General features: G+C 44.2%; 1 protein-coding gene across 3 annotated transcripts in view; it reads right to left on the bottom strand.

Moving 5' to 3' along the window:
- Window positions 1-20768, bottom strand: part of Ep400 (E1A binding protein p400) — a 106952-nt gene that overhangs the window by 29292 nt on the left and 56892 nt on the right. For 2 of the 3 annotated variants that reach the window (XM_087578559.1, XM_087578560.1), the window contains 13 exons: window positions 18719-18855; window positions 16910-17079; window positions 16339-16513; window positions 16097-16233; window positions 11824-12010; window positions 10491-10657; window positions 8944-9113; window positions 7850-8092; window positions 6071-6235; window positions 4221-4379; window positions 2578-2672; window positions 1931-2202; window positions 77-279 (listed from right to left, as the gene is read on the bottom strand). In XM_087578559.1, coding sequence (XP_087434685.1) covers window positions 77-279; window positions 1931-2202; window positions 2578-2672; window positions 4221-4379; window positions 6071-6235; window positions 7850-8092; window positions 8944-9113; window positions 10491-10657; window positions 11824-12010; window positions 16097-16233; window positions 16339-16513; window positions 16910-17079; window positions 18719-18855 — 2280 coding nt within the window. 3 annotated transcript variants of the gene reach the window in all.

Raw genomic sequence — 20768 nt, 5'->3', positions numbered from 1 at the left:
TGTGTGTGTGTGTCAGTCTTGCATTCCAGAACAAATGTATCTTACTTCATAACCATGCCAATGGGGTCTGCCATACCTGAGTCAAACTGCACCAGCCTCAGCTCCGGAAACTGCAGTGAGCGCAGTGCTGTTAGCTGTTGCAGCTGTCGGTGGTAAGGGCCGGTGTGCTCTCTCAGGCACTGCCTCAGAGCTCTCAACCTGCTGCTATACAGTGAGGGCGGCCTCTCGACCCACAGGGAGGGTGGTGTAGCCACCACTGGAGGAATCACACAGGCCACCCTGAGGAGCAGAAATCATGTGTGGTCACTATGTGGTACCCTGGACCCTCTGACAGTGTGAGTGACAGACAAGCATCGAGAGCTAGATTCTATCACTGCAAAGCAACTAATCTTTCACAGCTCAAGGACAGAAACCCAAGGCAACATCAGTCAGGACAGATCTAAATGACCAGCACAGGGCATTCTCCAGACTCTAGCCACTGGCTCAGATATTCCCCGTGAGGACTCTTGGGACAGAAGTAAATTCTCTCTGAATATGAGCCTTCTAGATAAATACTACAGGTGACATGTAACTTGAAAGGGGACAGACCCAGGACACCCTACAGACAGAACTGCAATGCCACAACCAACCTGATACTTCCTACTAACATTTAGTCACCTATACCAGAAAGCTCTAGTTGAAGCTCTAGTTGAAGCATTAGTTGAAGCTCTGTTTTAAATGTTACTTATTTATTTATTTACTTGGTTTTTAATTTTTAAAAAAACTTTTTTGAGACTCACTAGTTAACTCTGAGCCTGGAGCTCAATGATATCCATCTGATTGCCTCTGCCTCCCCAGTGCTGGATTAAAGGTATGCACTACCATGCCCAGCTACTTTTAATTTCAGTTATGCTTATGCTTGTGTATCTACATAGGGGTTTGTGCATGTGCATGTCCTTGCCTGCAGAGGCCATAAGACGATGTCCAATCCCATGGAGCTTGAGGCACTTGTGAACTCCCTAACTTGGGGGCTAGGAACCAAACTGGAGCACTCTATAGGAGTAATATGGGCTCTTAAATTCTTAATTGTCTTTCCAGCATGTGAAGCTGGGTGTTGGTGATTGCTCTGAAGTGGCCATCTGTGATGTGTGAATATGACCAGCACCTCAAAGACAAACAAATGGCAGCAAATCTATCACACAGCCTGGAAAGGCAAGGAACAGGCTGGCTCAGCCTGGAAAGGACTCTTTTTCTTCATTAGTTTACTTATCTGTGAGACCTGGAAGGCAGGCTCTGAACACTAAGCACAGGCACTGGGTAATTAGAGCCTCTCTAGGCAGGAAGTAACAACATAGTTCAGCCAGACAAAGAAAATGACCTTGAAGCTGAGCCCTGAGAGCAAGGCCAGGTCATAAAGAAACGTGCATAGACTGTCAGTAGTCTGAACAGCAGCAGACATATCAAGAACTAGCAGGAACAGTGTGGCTAGCTGTGGTGGTCACCTTACTGAGGCTGCTCTACTAACTTATTCTGAATTCTACTCTTCAATGTCTCCAAGTAACATATGGCTAGTTTTGTGGGTCAGTTTTCTAAAAGAGCCAGTTAATAACCTAAATACCAGGTCCTTGTTCCCAAACCACTTCAAACCCTAAGAAACTCAAAAGGGCAACCAAAAGGAAAGTAATTGGAAATAAAAGACATTTAAAAAGTACAATCCAAAGAATGAAGAACTACAGGATGTGTCTGTCTGCTCATACTAGCACTGAGGGAAGGAGGCAGGAGCATCAGGAAGAGTTCAAGGCAAGCCTAGGCTAGCTCTACAGAAATGAAGGGCAGCTACATGAGACCCAAAATTAAAAAGAAAAAAGAAAAAAAGAAAACTTTTGGAGTGCATCTGAGTGAAGGAACAGAAAATAAGGGTAAAGATACTCACCTGCACACACTAACTCACCTGTCAAGAACATCTTGAAGAGACTCTTGGCGCTGACTCAACGTCAAAATCAGATCACCTTCACTTTTTGAGAGTGACGTGTCATAGTCTGCTCCTTTAGGACCCTTCCCAAGGTTGCTATCCAAAGACCAGCACAAAGGCCTCTTCCTTCTTCCAGGCAAGGAACAGATCCTCAGCAAGTCTCTACCATACACTGGAGCCTGGGAACAACGCCGCTCATTGATAAAATGAATCTGATCCAATCGTTCCTTCAAAAGTCTGCTCTTCTCCTCCTTGATCAAAAATGCCAGAAAGACAAACCATGACCAAAAATTTTTGAGAAACAACAAAATCACCTCACTGAAGGCTTTGAGAACTATTATGCACACATTCATCTCAACATCCATGGCCTACTTCTATGAAACTACTGGCAGAAAAAGAGCCTTCTGTGTCCTCCTAAGACATAGAAAACACTGAGAATAAGAAAAAATAAAAGGAAAAAAAGACCAATGTCTGCAGTCAGAAGCCTATGTCAATTTCTTTCATTGGGTTAAATCAAGGCCCTAATTCAAAGAGCATGTGCATCTCTAAAATGCATAAACCAGAAAGGACCTACAGGAACCTTGGCTGCCACAGGAAAGCTACTTGCCACTGCATCTAAGCCTTACCTGGGTTGGCCCTGCAGCAGGAGAAGCTGGTTTGGAAGCCAGGCCAGGTTCCCCAACAGCCATAGCACTCACTGCTACTCGACCAGGAACACCAACTACAAATGTAAAAGCAAACAGCTGAAGGGAGTAAAGGTGTGGCTTAATGGTAGAACACTTGCCTGGACTGCTTGGAGTTCCATCCCTAAGCCCTTGTGCTCCTGGCTCCCAAAGAAAAAAGCAAAGGAAAGCCAGTATGAAACAGATCCATTCCTAAAGGTAGACTGCCTAGCCAAGGTGCAGCAGCTTGCCTCCTGAAATCCCAAGAAAATAAAAGGAGCAGACTCTTAAGAGTTTGGTGCAGGGGTTGGGGATTTAGCTCAGTGGTAGAGCACTTGCCTAGCTCTGAAAAAAAGAGAAAAGAAAAAAAAAAAAAATAGAGTTTGGTGCATCATGCATGGGGCTGGAGAGATGGCTCAGTGGTTAAATTCCCAGCAACCACATGGTGGCCTACAACCATCTGTAATGGGATCTGATGATGCCCTCCTCTGGTGTGTCTGAAGACAGCTACAGAGTAGTGATATACATAAAATAAATAAATCTTAAAAAAAAAAAAGTTTGGTGCATCAAAACTATTGTCCAGAACTAGAGTCAGGACTCTAGTGTCTGGCACAGACAGATCACATACCTGTCCGAGGCCAGAATTATAACCTCCTCCGTTCCATATTGGTAAAGTATCACAGGTAATCAGCATATAATGAGGAAAGTCTCCTTGCTTGCCCATGAATCAAACTCGCCAACCAGCTCTAACATACTGAACACATGCAGGCAAGGATTGGTCCTTAGAAGAGAAGCTGACAGAGAATAGGAGAGCAGCTGGGAGCCCGGTAGCCATAGGTCGGCCAGAGCAGTGTGCAAACCCTGTACCAAATGCATGGCTCTACTCTCAGGGAGCTCTAGGCACACTTACTAAATATTTGGTCGTTCCAAAGGTTTTTTCTTAAAAATAAATAAAATTGTGTATATATTTTATATATAAACATATATATGAAAAATATGTCTATTAAATTAAATATACACTTGTGTATTTTATGTGTATTAAACTTTAAAATATATTTATGTATTTTATATATATGTATGTATATGCATACATATACATACAGACATATATATATATGTATATATATATATATATATAAACATAAAAACAAGGTTATCAGTTTTTTTCCTGAATAAAAGTATGTGTGCCTGGGACCTGTGGATATCAGAAATCCCCTAGTACTAGAGTCAGAGATGTCTGTGAGCCACCATGTGGGTGTAGGAAAGATAGCTAGGTCCTCTGCAATCCAACGAGTCCTCTTTTTTTTTTTTTTTTTCTTTTTGTTTTTGTTTTTTTTCCAACGAGTCCTCTTAACTGATGAGCCATCTCCCCTATGTTTTTTATTAGAACCATGACAGTGGGTTTGGTCATATTCAAGCGGTACATTTGAAAGAAAAAGAAAGAAAAAAGCAAGTTGATGTCATGACACATGTGTGGAAACCAGACTATCACAAAAAAGGTTTTGACATGCATAAGGTCCATGACTCCTGAGTTACCCCCCAACCCACACCACAAAAAAATGTGTAAGAAGTTCTCACTAAGCCTTTTTCCTTTTAGAACACCCTACCTTGTGTGCTCAAGGGTGCAGGGCTGGGGCCACTGGTTGGGGGCTTGCTTCCCAGGGTGCTATGCACAGCGCCTGCCTGAGACACAGTCTGCATCACCACGGGGCCAGGGGCTCGCAGGTAGGGCTGCCCAGGGGCTGACACGATCTGGAGTACGCTACCTGTAATCACATGTCCATCAGGAGCATCAGTAACAGGTTTGTGCACAGTATTATTACACACTAGCCACTTCCAAATGGTATAGAAACAAATGAGTCAGTATTCTGCACACACATAGTTCCATTTACACAAGCAAATATATGTACAGCTCAGTAATGCTGACAAAAAAAGGATTATTTTAAAATCTCAGATAAAGACAGAAAACCATCTGAGGAAAGACTGCTTTACATGAAATGGAGAAAAGACCACTAATCTTGCACATACCCAGGGAGTCTATCCACAGCTGGTGACCACAGCTGTCCTAGGGCTGTGCAGGTCACAGAAACATTCACGGACTCACTTAGCCATTGCCAAAGGGATTCAAAACTACCAGAAAGAGCTGGGCTTATTAGCCCAGGAGACCATGACTCTGTGGCTGCTCTTCAAGAGTCTGCCACACACATTATTACATGCCTGAGCCTTCTTACCAAATGTGTAAAAGAGAACAAGTAACCACCAACTACACTCAGATGGCCCTGACTCAGATCCTAAACCCCACCAAGAGAGGCATTAAAGTATCATGAGAAGCTGTCACTCGGCCAGAATCCAGGGCAGTGTCTTTCAGAGAGGCTGCTGGAGCATGGTTCAGGGAAGCTAGTGCTGCACAGAAACCTGTGAAACCTTACCCACCCTAAAGGTAAGCAGCTGGTGCTGGATGCAGCTGAAGAAGTTGCACTTGTCACCACACACCACTTAAGATTTCAAACTTTACTACCTCCTTTTCTTTGAAAGCAGTAACTAAATGTTCTTAGCCAAAGGTCTGAGACGTTTGGACCCAGTGTTAAAATTGAAACTTTAAACTGGCACATATCTTGGAAGTCTCAACTACTTAAGAGGCTAAGGCAGGAGGATGGCTTGTCTCAGAAGTCACAGGTCACATGGGCAACACAGTAAGAACCCAAGTGATAGGGGTTGGGGATTTAGCTCAGTGGTAGAGCGCTTGCCTAGGTTGCCTAGGAAGCGCAAGGCCCTGGGTTCGGTCCCCAGCTCCGGGAAAAAAAAAAAAAAAAAAAAAAAAAAAAGAACCCAAGTGATAGGAACATAGGTAGGTAGCTAGCTAGCTAGCTAGCTAGGTTGGGTGGTAGGTAGGTAGGCTGGTAGGTAGGTTGGTAGGTAGGTAGGTTGGTAGGTAGGTAGGTTGGTAGGTAGTTTGGTAGGTAGGTAGTTTGGTAGGTTGGTTGGTGGGTAGTTAGGTAGGTTGGTAGGTTGGTAGGTAGGTTGGTAGGTTGGTTGGTAGGTAGGTTGGTAGGTTGGTTGGTAGGTAGGTTGGTGGGTAGGTAGGTAGGTAGTAAAAGCATTTCATGTACAAAAATTGCTGGTCTTTTTGGCATTTTTAGGAAAATTTGACTCATTCATACTAGAAAGCAACAAACACTTCTACCCTAACTTACAAAAGAGGAAACTTCCCAAAGAGCAGATGGTATTGATAGAAACCAAGTATCACTTACTAAAGGCACTGCCAAGGTGATTGACGAATGTCATCTCATCATTCCTCAGAGTCCTCAGGTCAGACTTCTTCAAGTCACTCCTTGGGGAAGACCTGAACCTCATAGGGATCTACCCTTTTTACCTGTTACCCAGACAGGTTCTCAAGTACAGTGCTAAGAGTGGCATACCTCTGTCCTTGTCAGCATTATATCAGATTGTCTCTTACCTTGCAGCTGCAGAGGCTGGCCTGCTGTGAGCTGTCGCAGCTGGCTATGTGACAAGGTAAATTTGTTCCCTTGGAACTGCAGTGTCACAGGTGTCTCTGGCTGGGCCACACGGCTCTGTGGCCCTGCAATGGACGCCAGCTGAGCTATTTTCACTACTTCCCCACCTGTTAAAACACAGAAGAGAAGCTGAACTAACATCACTTAGAATGAAGACTCTCTCACTATAAACAACGACTGCCTGTACTACACTCAAGTGTCTTCAAAACACGTTAGGTGTTGCTTATCACTTTAGGAAAAGTTATTTTAAGACAAAAGAAAAAACTCTATTAAATACCAGACTTTTGTGGTTAATCTATTTAATCATAAATGGCAAGGACTTTCAGTATCAACTACAACTCATCAGACTATTAAGGACTATTTTTACTTTTCTCTCCAAATAATGAAAGGGAAAAAGAACAGTAAGTACCAAAAAAATCAGAAGTTTCTTACATTAAATTGGAAAATCTTCAGAGAACTTAAAAAATATGAAAAGTTATATAGTTATATACCAGTGAATAAGGTCATATCACCAACATATAAAACAACAAACTTTAATTGCACATGCTTTTTTGTTAAATTCTAGGAAAGCTTAAATAAGTCAGATCTAAAACTCTTGAGTTTGTTAATTCAGATGAGCTCATAGGATTTGATATTACATATCAAATGATCAGAAGTTTAAAGGCTTTTTACCCAACGGGTGGCTATCCAAGTTCAAATGTTCCTTTCTCAAGAAAAATCCACGCCAGGGTTAGTAAAGGGGCCATAAGGAGAAGTGTTAGTGAAAGATTAGCAGACTGTCTAAGGTTAAAGATGTCTTCACACAGAATCAACTGTGCACAAGGAAGGGGAAATGAAAGTCAAAGACAAAGAGTTACACACAGACACTGAAATCTCTCCTCAGCCCTTCTAGATGGATAAAGCCAGCTGAATCACTAGCTTCACACACTACTACATGTAAGGTCTCCCACAGTAATGTAACTTTTATCATCTACAGGATACACAGCTCTCTCCTCTAGTGTGACTGCCTAGGACAACCACTCTCCACTGCTGGACACAAAAGAGACTCCCAGTCTCCCCTGATGCTTTTTCGTCCCATCCCAGTTTTCCCAAAAGGCCTCAATATGATTCTGCTACATGACAAATAAGAACTATTTGTGATCTGTAATATTTTAGTTGGCATAATTCTACAGTAGCCTGGATAATGGCCTGTAGAAGATTTGGAAACTTGCTAATCCCATTGCTGGAAGTATAAAATTTTGAGTTAGGAAAAAATGAGTAACAATGAACAGTTTCAGTCACTGAATTATTGAGAGAAATGTCTCTGCTGAGCAAGTATTCACCACCAAGTTTAAACTTGGAAATATGTGAGGAACTGAAGAACTAATAGTGTCTAGGAACTAATGCTAATTCTCGTGGTCTGGTCTCAACACTTGCCCCACAGTGTGGACCCTGGCACTGCTGGAACTGTGGCTAAGGCTAAACCAAGGTGCTAGCCCTCAACACCAGTGCAGCACAGGAGGAAAGAAGAGCTGGTTGAATGGGGAGGAGAAAGAGTAGAACAGAGCAGGGCCCTGGACAATGACCATAAGCAAGGCCCCACCATGACCGGCATCACGCTCCAGGCCTGTACTGAGGGACAGACAGAGGCAGTGGACAGCAAAGGCTCTTCAGACATCCCGTGTTCCTGACACACTGCTCCAAGGCAGTGAGAGCAGACCCTGGACAGTAAGGCCACTTACTGGGCAAGCGGGCCTGGGCCTGCGAGGTAAGCACCAGCCGCTGGGGCGGTGCACTCTGCCCGGCCACCAGCGAGGGGGCCTGGGGCGGGGGCAGGGGTGGGCCTGGGGTGGAGGCCTGGACAGCGGTCTGAGCCCGCAGTTTCGAAGGATGGGCTGGGCCTGCTGCTGTGCTGGAGGTCGAGGTGGGTTGGTGTCGAGGCGTACCGACGGAAGCCTGAGAGTTCTGAAACGGGGCTGCTGCTGCTGTAATCAATAAGGTTGTTTTGTGCAAAGCTGTTAGAGGTTCTTCATAACATGTAGTAGTATTTCACAACCGAATGTTAAATTACATAAACATTATTCCACAGTCTCTCAAATGAGAAGCCCACTCTTAGGACACAAACATGGAGGGGCTGGTACAGCACTTAAGAGAAAAACTTAAGGCTCCTGCTGTCAATCAGAGAGGCTCCCTGTGAATTGACAGAATACACAAGGCACACATCCTGAACTAGACACGAGGCTGTCAAATGCTACCAGCTGTTAGAAAGCACTTTGTGTAAGCACACGAAAGCTCCTGCTCTCAGCAGTACAGAAACCTCAAACTGCTGTTTTCAGATGAGGTTACAAGACCACTCCTAGGTCTTCAGCTGCCTCTTTACCACAGTGAAGCTAAAACAGTAGCACCAAATGCAGCACGAAGGCTCAGAACTCTCCTGAACAACCTTGACATACTTTTAAGAAAAACACTTTGCAGAGATCCCATCACCTGCTCAGCCAAGGAGAACTTTCTTTCATAGGAAAACCCAGTATAGGAAACAAACTCTACATTCAGGCACAGTGTTATATGCCTGTAAATGGGGGACTGGAAGCAGGAAGATTACTACTAGTTCTAGAGACACCTGGGCTACATAGTTAGATCCTGACTCAAATCAGAGAAAGAGAGAGGGGAAAGACAAAAGTATCTTCAACTCATCAAGAGCTACAGATGACCCCTTTGAAGGTCATTCAGGTGTCCACACCCCGAGCAGTGGCTATTAACACTCAGTAGGCCAGGAACAGAGTGCCGGGAGCTTTCCCACAGTCTTCCACAAAAGAGAGCTCATTACGTGAGATACCTTTTGTATCTGGATTGGCAGAGAAAGTAGCAATTGGTGGCCGTCCTCGAACCTGGCCCTGTGGAGTAGCAGTGGATGCATTGGTGTTTGCCATCCGAGGTGGATGTGTGCTGGGGAATGCCACGGTGCGACCCTCAGGCTTCTGGCCATACTGCACAGGCTGAAATAACCTAGATGCCCATTGGCCCAAGCAGAAGACACACAGCATCACCACATTGCAGATAGTATGGGTTCTAGAGGACCGCCCCTCAGAGATCAGCCAGGAAGGCATGCTAAATGGTATCGAGCAGGAGCAAGGTGGCTACAAATACGGTTAGCAAGAAGCCTGCAACAAGCCTGTGGGGGTTGCTGACAAACTCTGTATTCAACAGTCATACATCTCAACTGGTAACATAATTATTGTAAATTTTTAGGTATATGTCAAAATATGTTAAGAAAAAAACCTTAGCATGTAATATCCATGTTGTAACTACAGTTTTGAATAAAAGCAAGGAAAAAGCAAATTCTATACCTAGTACATGTGACAAGACTGCTTATAAAATGGAAAGAAAGAGCAGCAGCTGGGAAGATGCACAAAGTGCCCAACTAGGCACTAGTGTGATCAGAGTTATGAGCTCTGTGACCTAGAAAATAGAGGGACAAACAAGGAGCCAGCCGTAGAAACCTTGTCTGTGTTCACAGGGTTATACACTTTCTGTATGGGTCTGTCGGGTGTGAGCTGAGCTGCAGAGGAGGCAAGCGGGTCACAGTCCCAAGGAAGCCAAGTTTGGAAAAACTTCAAGAATAGCCTCTGATCTGCATAAATGCCCTCTTTATTTCTAAAAAGATAACTACTTTCTGTTTTCCTTCTTCACCTCAGCCAAGGATTTTGCTTCCTTCTCATCACTGGGTTTAGTCTGTTCAGAACAATTATACCCTGATTTCACCCTCTACCTCTCCTGCCTCATGATTTCCCTCACTCCAGATCATCATTTATATCATTCTGTTGTTACTTGTTTGAGACAGGGTTTCCCTGTGTAGCCCTGGCTGTCCTGGAACTCGTTCTATAGACCAGGCTGCCCTCTAACTCAGAGAGCCACCTGCCTCTGCCTCCAGAGTGCTGGGATCAAAGGTGTGCACCACCACTGCCTGGCTTTACTGTCACTTGTAAGAACAATGACTCCACTGTTGTTAAACGAACCCCATGTCTGTCTGTGCTCCTGCCCATGAGCATACTCTGAATTCTTCCAAATAAGATGTCTGACTTGGCCATGCCAGTTACTGCCACACCAGAAGGCATGCTGTTCTCAGCCCTGACATCTCCTCAAATCCTAAAGTTTACTTTATTAAAGATAACCAAGAAAAGTGACTCTGGGATTTGCTGCTTCTATTTGAGTGTCTTATTAATGTAGTTGTGCTCACTGAAAACAATTCACATCCAGAATATTTTCAAGAACACAGCTTTTCTCATTTTAATGGACTGTCTAGGGTCAGCTGGAGGAAGGGACTGCTCAGGACTCCCAAGCAGCAGAGATGAGCCACATGCTGCCTTTAACCCCTGCACATACCTGCTGGCCTTGAGCTTCACCGCTGCTGGCCGGGCTGATGGAGGAGGTGAAGTAAAGACTTCTTCCATGAGTTTCCGAGTCACTTTTTTCTTATACAATAATTCAGCCTCATGGCGAGAGATTTTATTTTCTAGCCCAATGAGATCAAACATAGAAAGATCGGTTTCCTAAGAAGAAATAGAAGTAAAAAAAGAAAACATCTGTAACAGGTGGCAGAGGAAAACACTTGACCAACTGTTTCAGATCAACTGAGAAAGCTGTTTTATATGGTATGACAAGCCTTCTAAGGCCAAATCTCTTTCACAGTGGACAACAGCTATTTGGACCCTTCTCGGCATCATGTGAACAGATACTGAGACAACCTGGAGTGGCAGGTGCAACTGGACAGTCATCATTTGGACAGTGCAGGATAAACAGCAGTCTTCCCCCAGGAAAAACGAGGGCAGCTGTGGGCTCTAAGTGCTAATAAACAGTGTGGGGTGGTGCCTATAACACTCACTGTGGAGACCACTCACTGCTAAGGGGAACCAGTCAGGTTCATGACCATGACCGTGGCAAATGCAAGTGCCCTTCTTTCCATAGCACCACTAATGTATATTTCTCAGAACTTGAGATAACAAGAAAGCAGCATCACACACTGAAAAGGATGAAAGACAGGAAGTGGGTCACGGAATCCCTTATACTGCAAGGGCTGACTTAGGTGATTCAGCAGCAGTGGGATAGTTGGCAATGGCTACCTCAGCCAGCAGCACTCACAAACAGGAAAACCCAAACTGTACAAGTGTTCTCATCAACTCTATTAAAAATAGCCACAAGTGGAAACCACCTAGGTATGCATCAACTGATCAAAGGATAAACAAAATGTGGCCTTTCACAGCAGAAAGTTACCTAGCCACAATGAGGATGAACCTCGAAAATACTCTAAGAATCCAAATACAGTTCTGTGAGCTGCCCAAATCAGGGAGGTCCACAGATAGCAGCAACTAGATAGACAGAAAGAGCTAGAGCAGTAGTACTCAACCTGTGCATTGTAACCCCTTTGTGGGGGTCGAATGACCCTTTCACGGGAGTTGCCTAAGACCATTGGAAAAAAGATATTTACATTATGACTCATAATAGTACCAAAACTACAGTTATGAAGTAGCAACAAAAATAATTTTATAGTCAGGATCACCACAGCATGGGGAACTGTACCAAAGGGCTATAGCACTAGGAAGGTTGAGAACCACTAAGCTAGAGAGAAGAGGGGTAATGAAGTGATCCATAAAACTATGTGGATTGTACCTAAACAGTACTGGGGATTCTGAACTACCTTTCTAAACCTTCTACTTACCTTCCAGAACTCTCTCTCCAGAACTCTGAGAATTAGAGAGGCTGACTTATACTGCAGAGAGCCTGCTGCATAGGAGGAGCCTGGTACCCGTGGCTCCACTAGTCCAGGATGGTTGCAGATTCGCTGTAGCCGTGTCAGGACACTCAAGACACTGACAAAGTGCCCACTCTTCAGAGCTTCCTGAGTCCTGCTCACGAAGAAGAGGCATAAAGCTCAACGTATGCTCATCATCCACGATCACCATCAGTGACTTTCCTGATCTCAGAAAACACCAGAACTAGCAACATTCCCCAAGACTGGGCTAATAAATTTGTTATATTGCACATTCAAGTCTACATTCCTGAACAGATCTTTACTGAGTCACTCCAGGGAGCCAGAGTCAAAAGGTAGGTATAGGACAAATCTCAGGTACTACACCTTCTCAAGGGACAAGGCTGTTCCTTTATAAAGGGACCATGTTTCAGTAACATCAGGATAAAGTGCCCTGACAGACAAGTAGAAGCATCCAAGGCTTAATGTCATGAAAGAATTCATTAAGCCAGAAGGTGGGATGAGAGCATCCCAGAAAGCATATCCCTGATCCTATAAGGAAAGCGCACGCAGTGGCAGATGAGTCGCCAAGCAGGCCAGGCCAGGCCACACCCTGCTTCAGTATCAGACAGAGACCCACAAGGCTTAGGTGAGAAAGCAGAGCACAGCACGTGCAGCACCCTAAGGCAGGCAGTGAAGGGTGACATCAGGAGCACTTCAGAGGTGGATGTAGAACCATGCATGGTGAAATGACTACAGGTTCCAAACCCAAACAACTCATATAGAGGTTGCCTAAGAACCAGGCTCAGGAAGCCTGAGATCCTTGTGGGAAGTGCCAGCTTAGTTATGCCAGGGACCACGCAGGTATGTAACAGAGAAAGGTGGGAATACCGAGAAGCACTGCCAGGAGCGGATCCACAGTAAACCTTGCCTGGATAACAGGAAAGCCAAAAACAGCCAGCTCTGAGCCCTGTGATAAGGTTCCCCGAACAGGGCTGTGCATAAGAACTGAGTAAGAAGCTATCCCTCTATCTTAGGAAAATAGATATGGAACAAAACTCAAGACAACAGATATTTTTAAAGTTACCATGTTTGGCTTTGAGTGGGCTAAAACTAAGAGTCCCGAATCCAAGAATAATAGACATTTCCAGAGAAAGGGTGGAAGTGAAGAAGGTGCAAGTGGAAGCAAGTGGGAGCAGAAAGGAACCTCCCCCTGAGAGCCATAATTGGTGTTTCTATGCATCTGGACAGTGCAATATAGAAATGGGGGCCTACCTCAGGTTTTTAAGGTGTCCAGAAACCGGGTTCCCAAGTGCAAAAATGGGGTCAAGGTGTACAAAGTCTTAACATATTGAATTGTGGCTCAGAGAAAAGGAAGAAAACATGAAAAAGTCTCTCTGCCATTCTACTCAGAGCAGGTGTCACAGAACCACAAAAGACCATTAAGACAAGATGTGCAGGATCCAAAGCTATGGCCTCTTACCCCTCCACAACAGGTGACATCACTCCCAAATACAAGTACCTTACTACCCTGTGGCACTGGTATAGTCACAGATTAACAAGTTACATTTCCTGAATGATGACTTGTCAGAGCTCCTGCTTGGAGGACAACTGTGGTGGTTTGAATAGGTCCAGCCATCATGGATTCCTGGGTTTCATTGCCTGGCTATAGGGAGTAGTACCATTAGGAGGTATGGCCTTGTTGGAGTAGATATGGCCTTGGAGTAAGTGCCTCACTGTGTAGGTAGGCATAGAGATCTCCTATGCTCAAGCTCTACCTAGCATAGAATCAGAGTCTCCTCCTGGGTGCTTTTAGATTAAGATGGCCTGCCTGTACACTGCCATGCTTCCCGCCAAGATGATAATAGACTAAACCTCTGAAACTGTAAGTGAGCCCCAATGAAATGTTTTGCCTTTATAAGAGTTACCTAGGTCACTGTCTCTTCACAGCAGCAAACCCTAAGACAACAAACTAAGGAATTTAAAGGTAACTAAATTGTTTTTCCTTGTCTGCTGGTGATGGCACCTGACCTACACAGAAGCTCCAATCCTTTCCCACAAAATTACTTCTAACTAGAACTAGCATATCATTAATGTTGACAAAAGAAAATGTCAACATTTTGCTGAAATATCCGATAGAAACTAGTGTTACAGCAACATGCCTTCCACAGTATATGGAGGCTGAGCACATTAAACACTGTGGCACATTCACTGCTCTCTAAGATTCTAGACTAAATGACAGGCTGAATGTCTCATCACCAATGCAACTTGGCAAGGACTCTCTGGGAAATGGCCTATAATGAGCAGCGATCCATTCTTACACTTAGTTACCAAGTTTCCAATAAGCCTTTTAAACATGCTGTAGCAATACAAAGACATTTAGGGAGCCATAAGGTACTTTGAGAACTTTAGACATGTAGTAGACATGTAGTAGACATGTAGTAGACATGTAGTAGACATGTAGTAGACATGTAGTAGACATTTTCTTAGGTACTCACACATACCCTGTGCTCTGTAAACAAAAAGCAGCAGAGACTACTAGCATGTGAGGTCAAAATAAATACACATATGATTCTTCTCAGCTGCCATTACAATCCAGAGAGTGGGGTCTAAGTACTGAGAACTATCAGTTTTTAATTTTAAAATTAAAATCTATGTGAACTTTAATTCCATGTTTCTTCCATTTGTTTTATGTGGGACCATGAAAGGCACCCTGATTCCTGGGTGAGGAGGTTTGAAACCCGTGACCTTAAAAGGGACAGTAGGCGCTTTGCCTGACTCCCAGGAAACCAGGCTTGTCACTAGCTGCAGCCCTCCATAGATTTGTGGCCATCAGTCACATAAGCCCCTCCACAGGTAGACAGATCTCCATTGTAATGAGGTACCCAAAGGCCTTAGTCAATGAATTTCCCTTCCAGACACCCCTCCCTAGGCCTGAGATGTGTGGTATGGTTTTACTCATCTACCTTCCGCCATAACAATAAACACCTTAAAACCATAGACTGACTGTTTTCATCAACATCGTCCATGGGGAGCTGCCCTTTGCTTTCAGAGCTGTGGTCTAATCTCCCGTAGAAGGCCGCCCTGTGCTCCCAGCCACCACCGCCACCAAGCCTGCAATCAAGTCGAAGACATCCCCCAAGGGACCAGCCAGAGCTCCCCTCTCCTTCCCCTTGGCCCTGGGCTAGATCAAGCCCCACAGGACCCCATTCTCAACTCTTCCGGCACCCCAGCGGTGCATGGATGCCCAAGAGCCTGAGAACCAAAGGACTCTGGCCTCCTTGCAGGCCCACAGACCAGCTCCAGCTGGGTCCTGTGCCTCAGACTGTGCTTCCCACCCTTGAAGTGGCATGGGTAAGTGGGGTAAACTTCCCGCATCCTGCCTCCCTGAGAGGCCCAAGCCCTGTGGTGGAACGGCCGCAGGACCCCACAATAACCCTACAGTTTTAAACATGAGACACCACTGAGAACACAAGAAAGTGTCAAAGCAGCCATGGAGAGGATTCAGAGGTCTAAGTTGAGCCCACTGAATTGGCATATTGGGGCTACCAAGCAAGAGATGGGGGTGAATTCTTTAGGTCATAGGATGCTATAACATGACATGGATATTATGCCCCACTGGTTTCCTTCCAGAAAGACCATATTGACCCAAAGGTAAGCTGGTTAACCAGTAGCATTCACACTAACTACGCAGGTGTATTGGTTCAAATATGCTTGGCCCCTGGGAAGTGGTTCTATAAGGAGGAAGTATGTCACTGTGAAGGCAAGCCATAGAGGTTTCCTATGCTCAAGCTCCACCCAGGGCAGAAAGAGAACCTCTTGTCTGCAGATGAGAGTCATCTCCTGGCTGCCTTCTGATCAAGATATGGAGCTCTTCTAGTACCACTGTCTGCATGCATGCTGCCATGATAATAATGGACTGAACCTCTGAAACTGTAAGTCAGCCCCAATTAAATGTTGTCCTTTGTAAGAGTTGCTTTGATCATGGTGCCTCTTCACAGGAATGGAACCCTAACTAAGACAACAAGCTAATACAACAAGCAGCACCAAGCAGGGGAATAGATATCAAGCTACCCAAATGGCAGGTGTGTAGACTAAACATATACAATGGGCAAGTAAGACAAGGGAAAGGGAGGGTGTCCTGGAGCCTGCAGAGTCCTGGCTGCCTCACTGATAGGCACACTTACTGAGGCAACAGGGTGCATCTGCTTCACATTGGGCAGGCAGGCAAACTAGCACTTACCTAGGCTGTAGAATGACATCCTCATATAAGGCCTTCTGTCGACTGGAAAGGCGGCACTTCAGAACATGCTCATACTTCCTGGTTAGCTGTTTCTCCACATCTCTCTTGGTTCTCCTCAAAATAAATGGCTGTGTGACCTGGAGATAATAATAACCATTTTTCTCCCCTATTTGCCATGGTGTATGTAGCAGAGGGTAGATAAGCTTTAAATGAATCACCTGTAGTCACAGAAGCAAACATACCCTGTGTAATCGTATGACCATTTTGTGATAGTAATCCTGGTTTTCCTCATTGGGAGCTTTCAGGGGAAAGCTCAGGTAAGGCCTGGAGATTCCAGGAATGAGAAAGTGTACCATGGTCCAAAGCTCCAGGAAAGTGTTGTGCAGAGGTACATCGATGAGAAGCAGGCGCTGCTGGCTATAAACAAAATCAGTCAATGTTGTAACTTTGAAAAACATAAGTAGGCTGCAAAACTTCTCTGCAGCAACAAGAGAAAAATGGAGACAGAAGCTCTCATATGCCTTCGGGGAACAGACAGGCACACACAGTACTTGGGGAAGGGAAAGGAGGGTCAGAGGCAAGCAGACCTCTACGTTCAAGGTCAGTCTGGTCTACATAGAGAGATAACCAAGACTACATACTAAAACCCTGTTTCAAAGAAAAGGACCGAACAAAGGGAATCTGTGTCTCTTAGGTCCAACAATGCTGTATGACAAAGGAGAAGAAAATTTCTTTTTCACTAAACTGGTATATCTATGCAATGATTTAAATTTCTTTAAGATAAATCCTTAGGTAAGAACACTTGGGTCAGACCTCTGCAGCTTGAAGATGGCTTCCCAGTGCCGCTCAGTCATGCCCTTCACTCGCTGCATTTCATCAACAACAAGGCATTTCCAGTGCACTCTTGAGAAGGCAGTGTAGCCCCTGAAGAACTGCTTATAGGACGTGATGCAGATGTGGAAGTTATTGGGCTCGGTCCACTCCTGCAATACACAAAGAAGCTCCATCTCCCCTGCAACTGTCTGTAGGTCGTTGCTAGGCAACCACCCTCAGTCAAGCTGTACACATCACTAGCAATCCAACCATTCTGCACAACAACTAGACAATTCTCTGTTCTTCTAGAGCCTAAACACTAGACACTAGATCATTAGGCTATTGTCTAGTGACAATAAAGCACTAGAAATTATCACTGGAAAAATAGATTACCAGAGAAGATACTGGCTTTTATAGTGCATAATCCAAGCACGGAAGGCAAAAAAATAGATGTCCACAATTGCAACTAACTGCAATGAGACTCTTTAAAGCAAACCAGAGAATGGGTTATGGTCTAATGCGTCTCTTCTAATGCATGGGGACTGGATCCCACTGTGGCAGCATTAAGATTTGGATCTCCTCAGTTCCCAAGAACGAGTTGGTGATTTATGAACGTGTGGCAAAGATCCAAGTAAAACAAAATTCAAGTTGTCTACCCTCAACTATGTAAGCACACAGGAAATATATCATCTTAGAAACTGAAACCAGGCCCTCACGAAATGCCAAACTTATCGGGAACTTGGTCTTAGATTTCTAATCTCTAGAACTACAAACAATACATTACTGTTATTTATTAATTACCTTCTCTATGTTTTTGAGGGGGGTTGTTTATATTTTTACAGCAGGAAAAAAGATTACGATAGATGGTAAAGGATCTCTTAGTAAATTTTGCTTGACATAGTGTCTAACAGTGAGGCAAAACTTCAAATGATAGAAACTGATCTATACATAGTCACCTGGGACCTGGAACTATTAAGTACTGGGGACTAAAGGAAACTGGTATCTGTCACAAATATTCCTGTTTAATCCAGAGAAATACAACACACAGGAGGTCTCATACACTCCATTAGCACAGTCTTGAGGTAGGAAGTATTGTATTCTTTCTCCAGACAAATACTCCATTCTGAACTATTTTCCTTACAGTATTGGGAACTGAACTCAGGGCCCATACATGTCAAGAAAGGACTCTATTACATCTGTAGCACAGAAGGGAAACAGGGCCTCAAGCATAAGAAGCAGCTTTTTCCCAGAGAACTAGGAGTCCATCTTGTGTCCTCTCTGGTTCATGGGGATCAAACTCTAGAACTGAGTATAGGTCAGTGTGTCAATGGTACACATTAAGCAGCATGTAACTGTACTCAATGTAGCCGAAGCAGGAAGATCAAATGTTTGAAACCTGGGATACATAAGATTTTATGTTAAGAAAAATTAAGGTGTTTAGCTTTATTTCACACAAATATTATCAAGGGACGTGTAAGATATGTCTATGTAGATGTGTATGTACCACAGCATGCCTATAGGGATCAGAAGACAACTTTGTGGAGTTGGTTCTCTCCTTTGTACCTTCCCATGGCTTCCAGGGATCAAAATTGTCAGGTTTATGTAGCAAGTGCTTTTTAATCTGCTGGGCCATCTCTCCAGCACCTGTACAACATGCTTACAAGATACTTGACAAAAGATAAAAAAGATACTTGACTAAAGGCATAATTCCCCGGCACACGCCTCGTCTAGGAAATGTGGAACCTGGATACATCTCCAGCAATGCAAAACAAAGAAAGAGAGAGGGCAGTGGCAGTGGGGTGGCACTACCTGTCTCTTTGCTTTGAGTTCTCTGTGGGTGCCAACATAAGAAAGAGTTTTGAGGCCAGGACACCAGCGTTTCAACTCGAGTTCCCACTTGAGTATGTTACAACTCCTCATGACAACAAGATGAGGGCCCCAATTACCTATAAAAAAAAAAAAATTCTGTGAAATCCAGGTACCTAAGGCTGAGTTGGATCAGAGGTTTATTAAATTCATGACCCACAACGAATGCAGAATCCAAGTAAACAAAAACAATCCCCCAGCATATTATACTACCCAGAATAGGAGAAAGTGTGTCCCGCTGCACTACTGCAGGGGTCAGGTTCTCCAGAAACACATAGAACCAGGACCCACTGATAACCATATGAACCTGAGAAAGAATGCTTGTCTAGGTCAGGTGTGGTGATGCATGCCTTTTATCCCAGTATTCAGGAGGCAGTGGCAGGCACAGCTTTATGAACTCGAGGTCAGCCAAGGCTGCAATAATGAAACCTTATCTCAAAAACCAAATTACATTAAAAAAACAAAACAAAACAAAAAACAAACAAACAAACCAACCCTTTATCTACGGCAAGCAACTACCCAAAACAAGAAAGCTGCTGACTTAAGATCTCAGACCCTGATTAATCTGATTAATCCTTCCCAGTAGCAAGCACACTATAGCTCAGACAGACAGGAACCTCCATAGATACCCACTTCTAGGCAGAGCATATTCAATTTACCCAGTGATCAAACCTTGCCTGAAAACTGCACTTTACATGTCAGTGAGTGCAATCCAGGGAGGTGAAATGGCAGACAAGAAATGGCTGGTTTTAAGATGAAGCTGCACTTTCACATATTTGTGGCCATAGCTAAAGCACTGCTACTGATTCTGAAAAGGAACTACTCAAGAGAAAAATTAACCACTGTTTCAGCAGAAGTGTCAGAGGAAAAACTCAGCAGAAACCTTTTTCCCTTATTGGTGGTGATGCTAGGGATCAAGCCAGAATCTCTCTAGACACTGGGTTGAAGAAATGGCTCTTCCTGAGGACTCAAGTTTGACTCTCAACACATACTTCAGGTGGCTCACAACAGCCTGTATCTTCAGCTCCAGAGTACCTAAGATCTCAAGCCTTGATAAGCGTGCACACACACACACATACACACACACACTTCTCTATACACAGATGCATACATGTACATATAATTTAAAAGGTAAAAATATAATATTTAAATCTAAACATAAAACCTTAGAAGTAAAGAAACATGACCAAACTTAGGTTTTAGAGAAACCTAAGGCAATATTCTCTCCAGAAAGGAAAAATCTAAACTGGGGCTAGAATGGTGGCTTGGCAGTTAAGAGCACTACTTCTCTTGCAGAGGGTTCAAGTTTGGTTCCCAGCACCCACAGGGCAGCTCACAGCTGACTACAACACCAGCTCCATGTTATTTAATGCATCTTCTGGCCTCTATGGGCACCATGCATCCACATGGTACACAGACATTCATATAGGTAAAATACTCATACATAAAAGATAAAAATAATAGGTAGAGTTGAGCATGTGAGTCACTGGTAAAGGTTCTGTCTAGCATATACAAGGCCCTGAATTCAATCTCCAGTACAAAGGAAGGAAGGAAGGAAGGGAGGGAGGGAGGAAGGGAGGGAGGGAGGGAGGAAGGGAGCGAGGAAGGAAAGGAAGGAAAATAAATGAGGTTAGAAAGATGGCTCAGTGACTAGGAATGCATGCTGCTCTTGCAGAGAACCAGTTCGGTTCCCTATGTCAGGTGCCTTACAACCACCTGTACTCCAGCTCTGGGGGATGCAACACTCCTGGTCTTCAGACAGACTGACATAGAAATAAGTCTCAAGGCCAGGCAGTGGTGGCACACACTTTTAATCCCAGCACTTGAGAGGCACAGGCAGGGGGATCTCTCGGAGTTCAAGGCCAGCCTGGACTACAGAGAGTGTTAGGACAGCCAAGGGTACACAGAGAAACCCTGTCTCAAAAAACTTTAAAAAAGTAAATAACCTTATATCAAAATGCCCTTAGGTAACAGTACCATAAACAATGAATAT

Source organism: Rattus norvegicus, chromosome 12, assembly GCF_021556685.1.
Source record: "Rattus norvegicus strain SHRSP/BbbUtx chromosome 12, alternate assembly SHRSP_T2T, whole genome shotgun sequence".
Taxonomy (NCBI): domain Eukaryota; kingdom Metazoa; phylum Chordata; class Mammalia; order Rodentia; family Muridae; genus Rattus; species Rattus norvegicus.
Note: the sequence above shows the minus strand (reverse complement) of the source record. Positions and strands in the feature narration are given on the sequence as shown.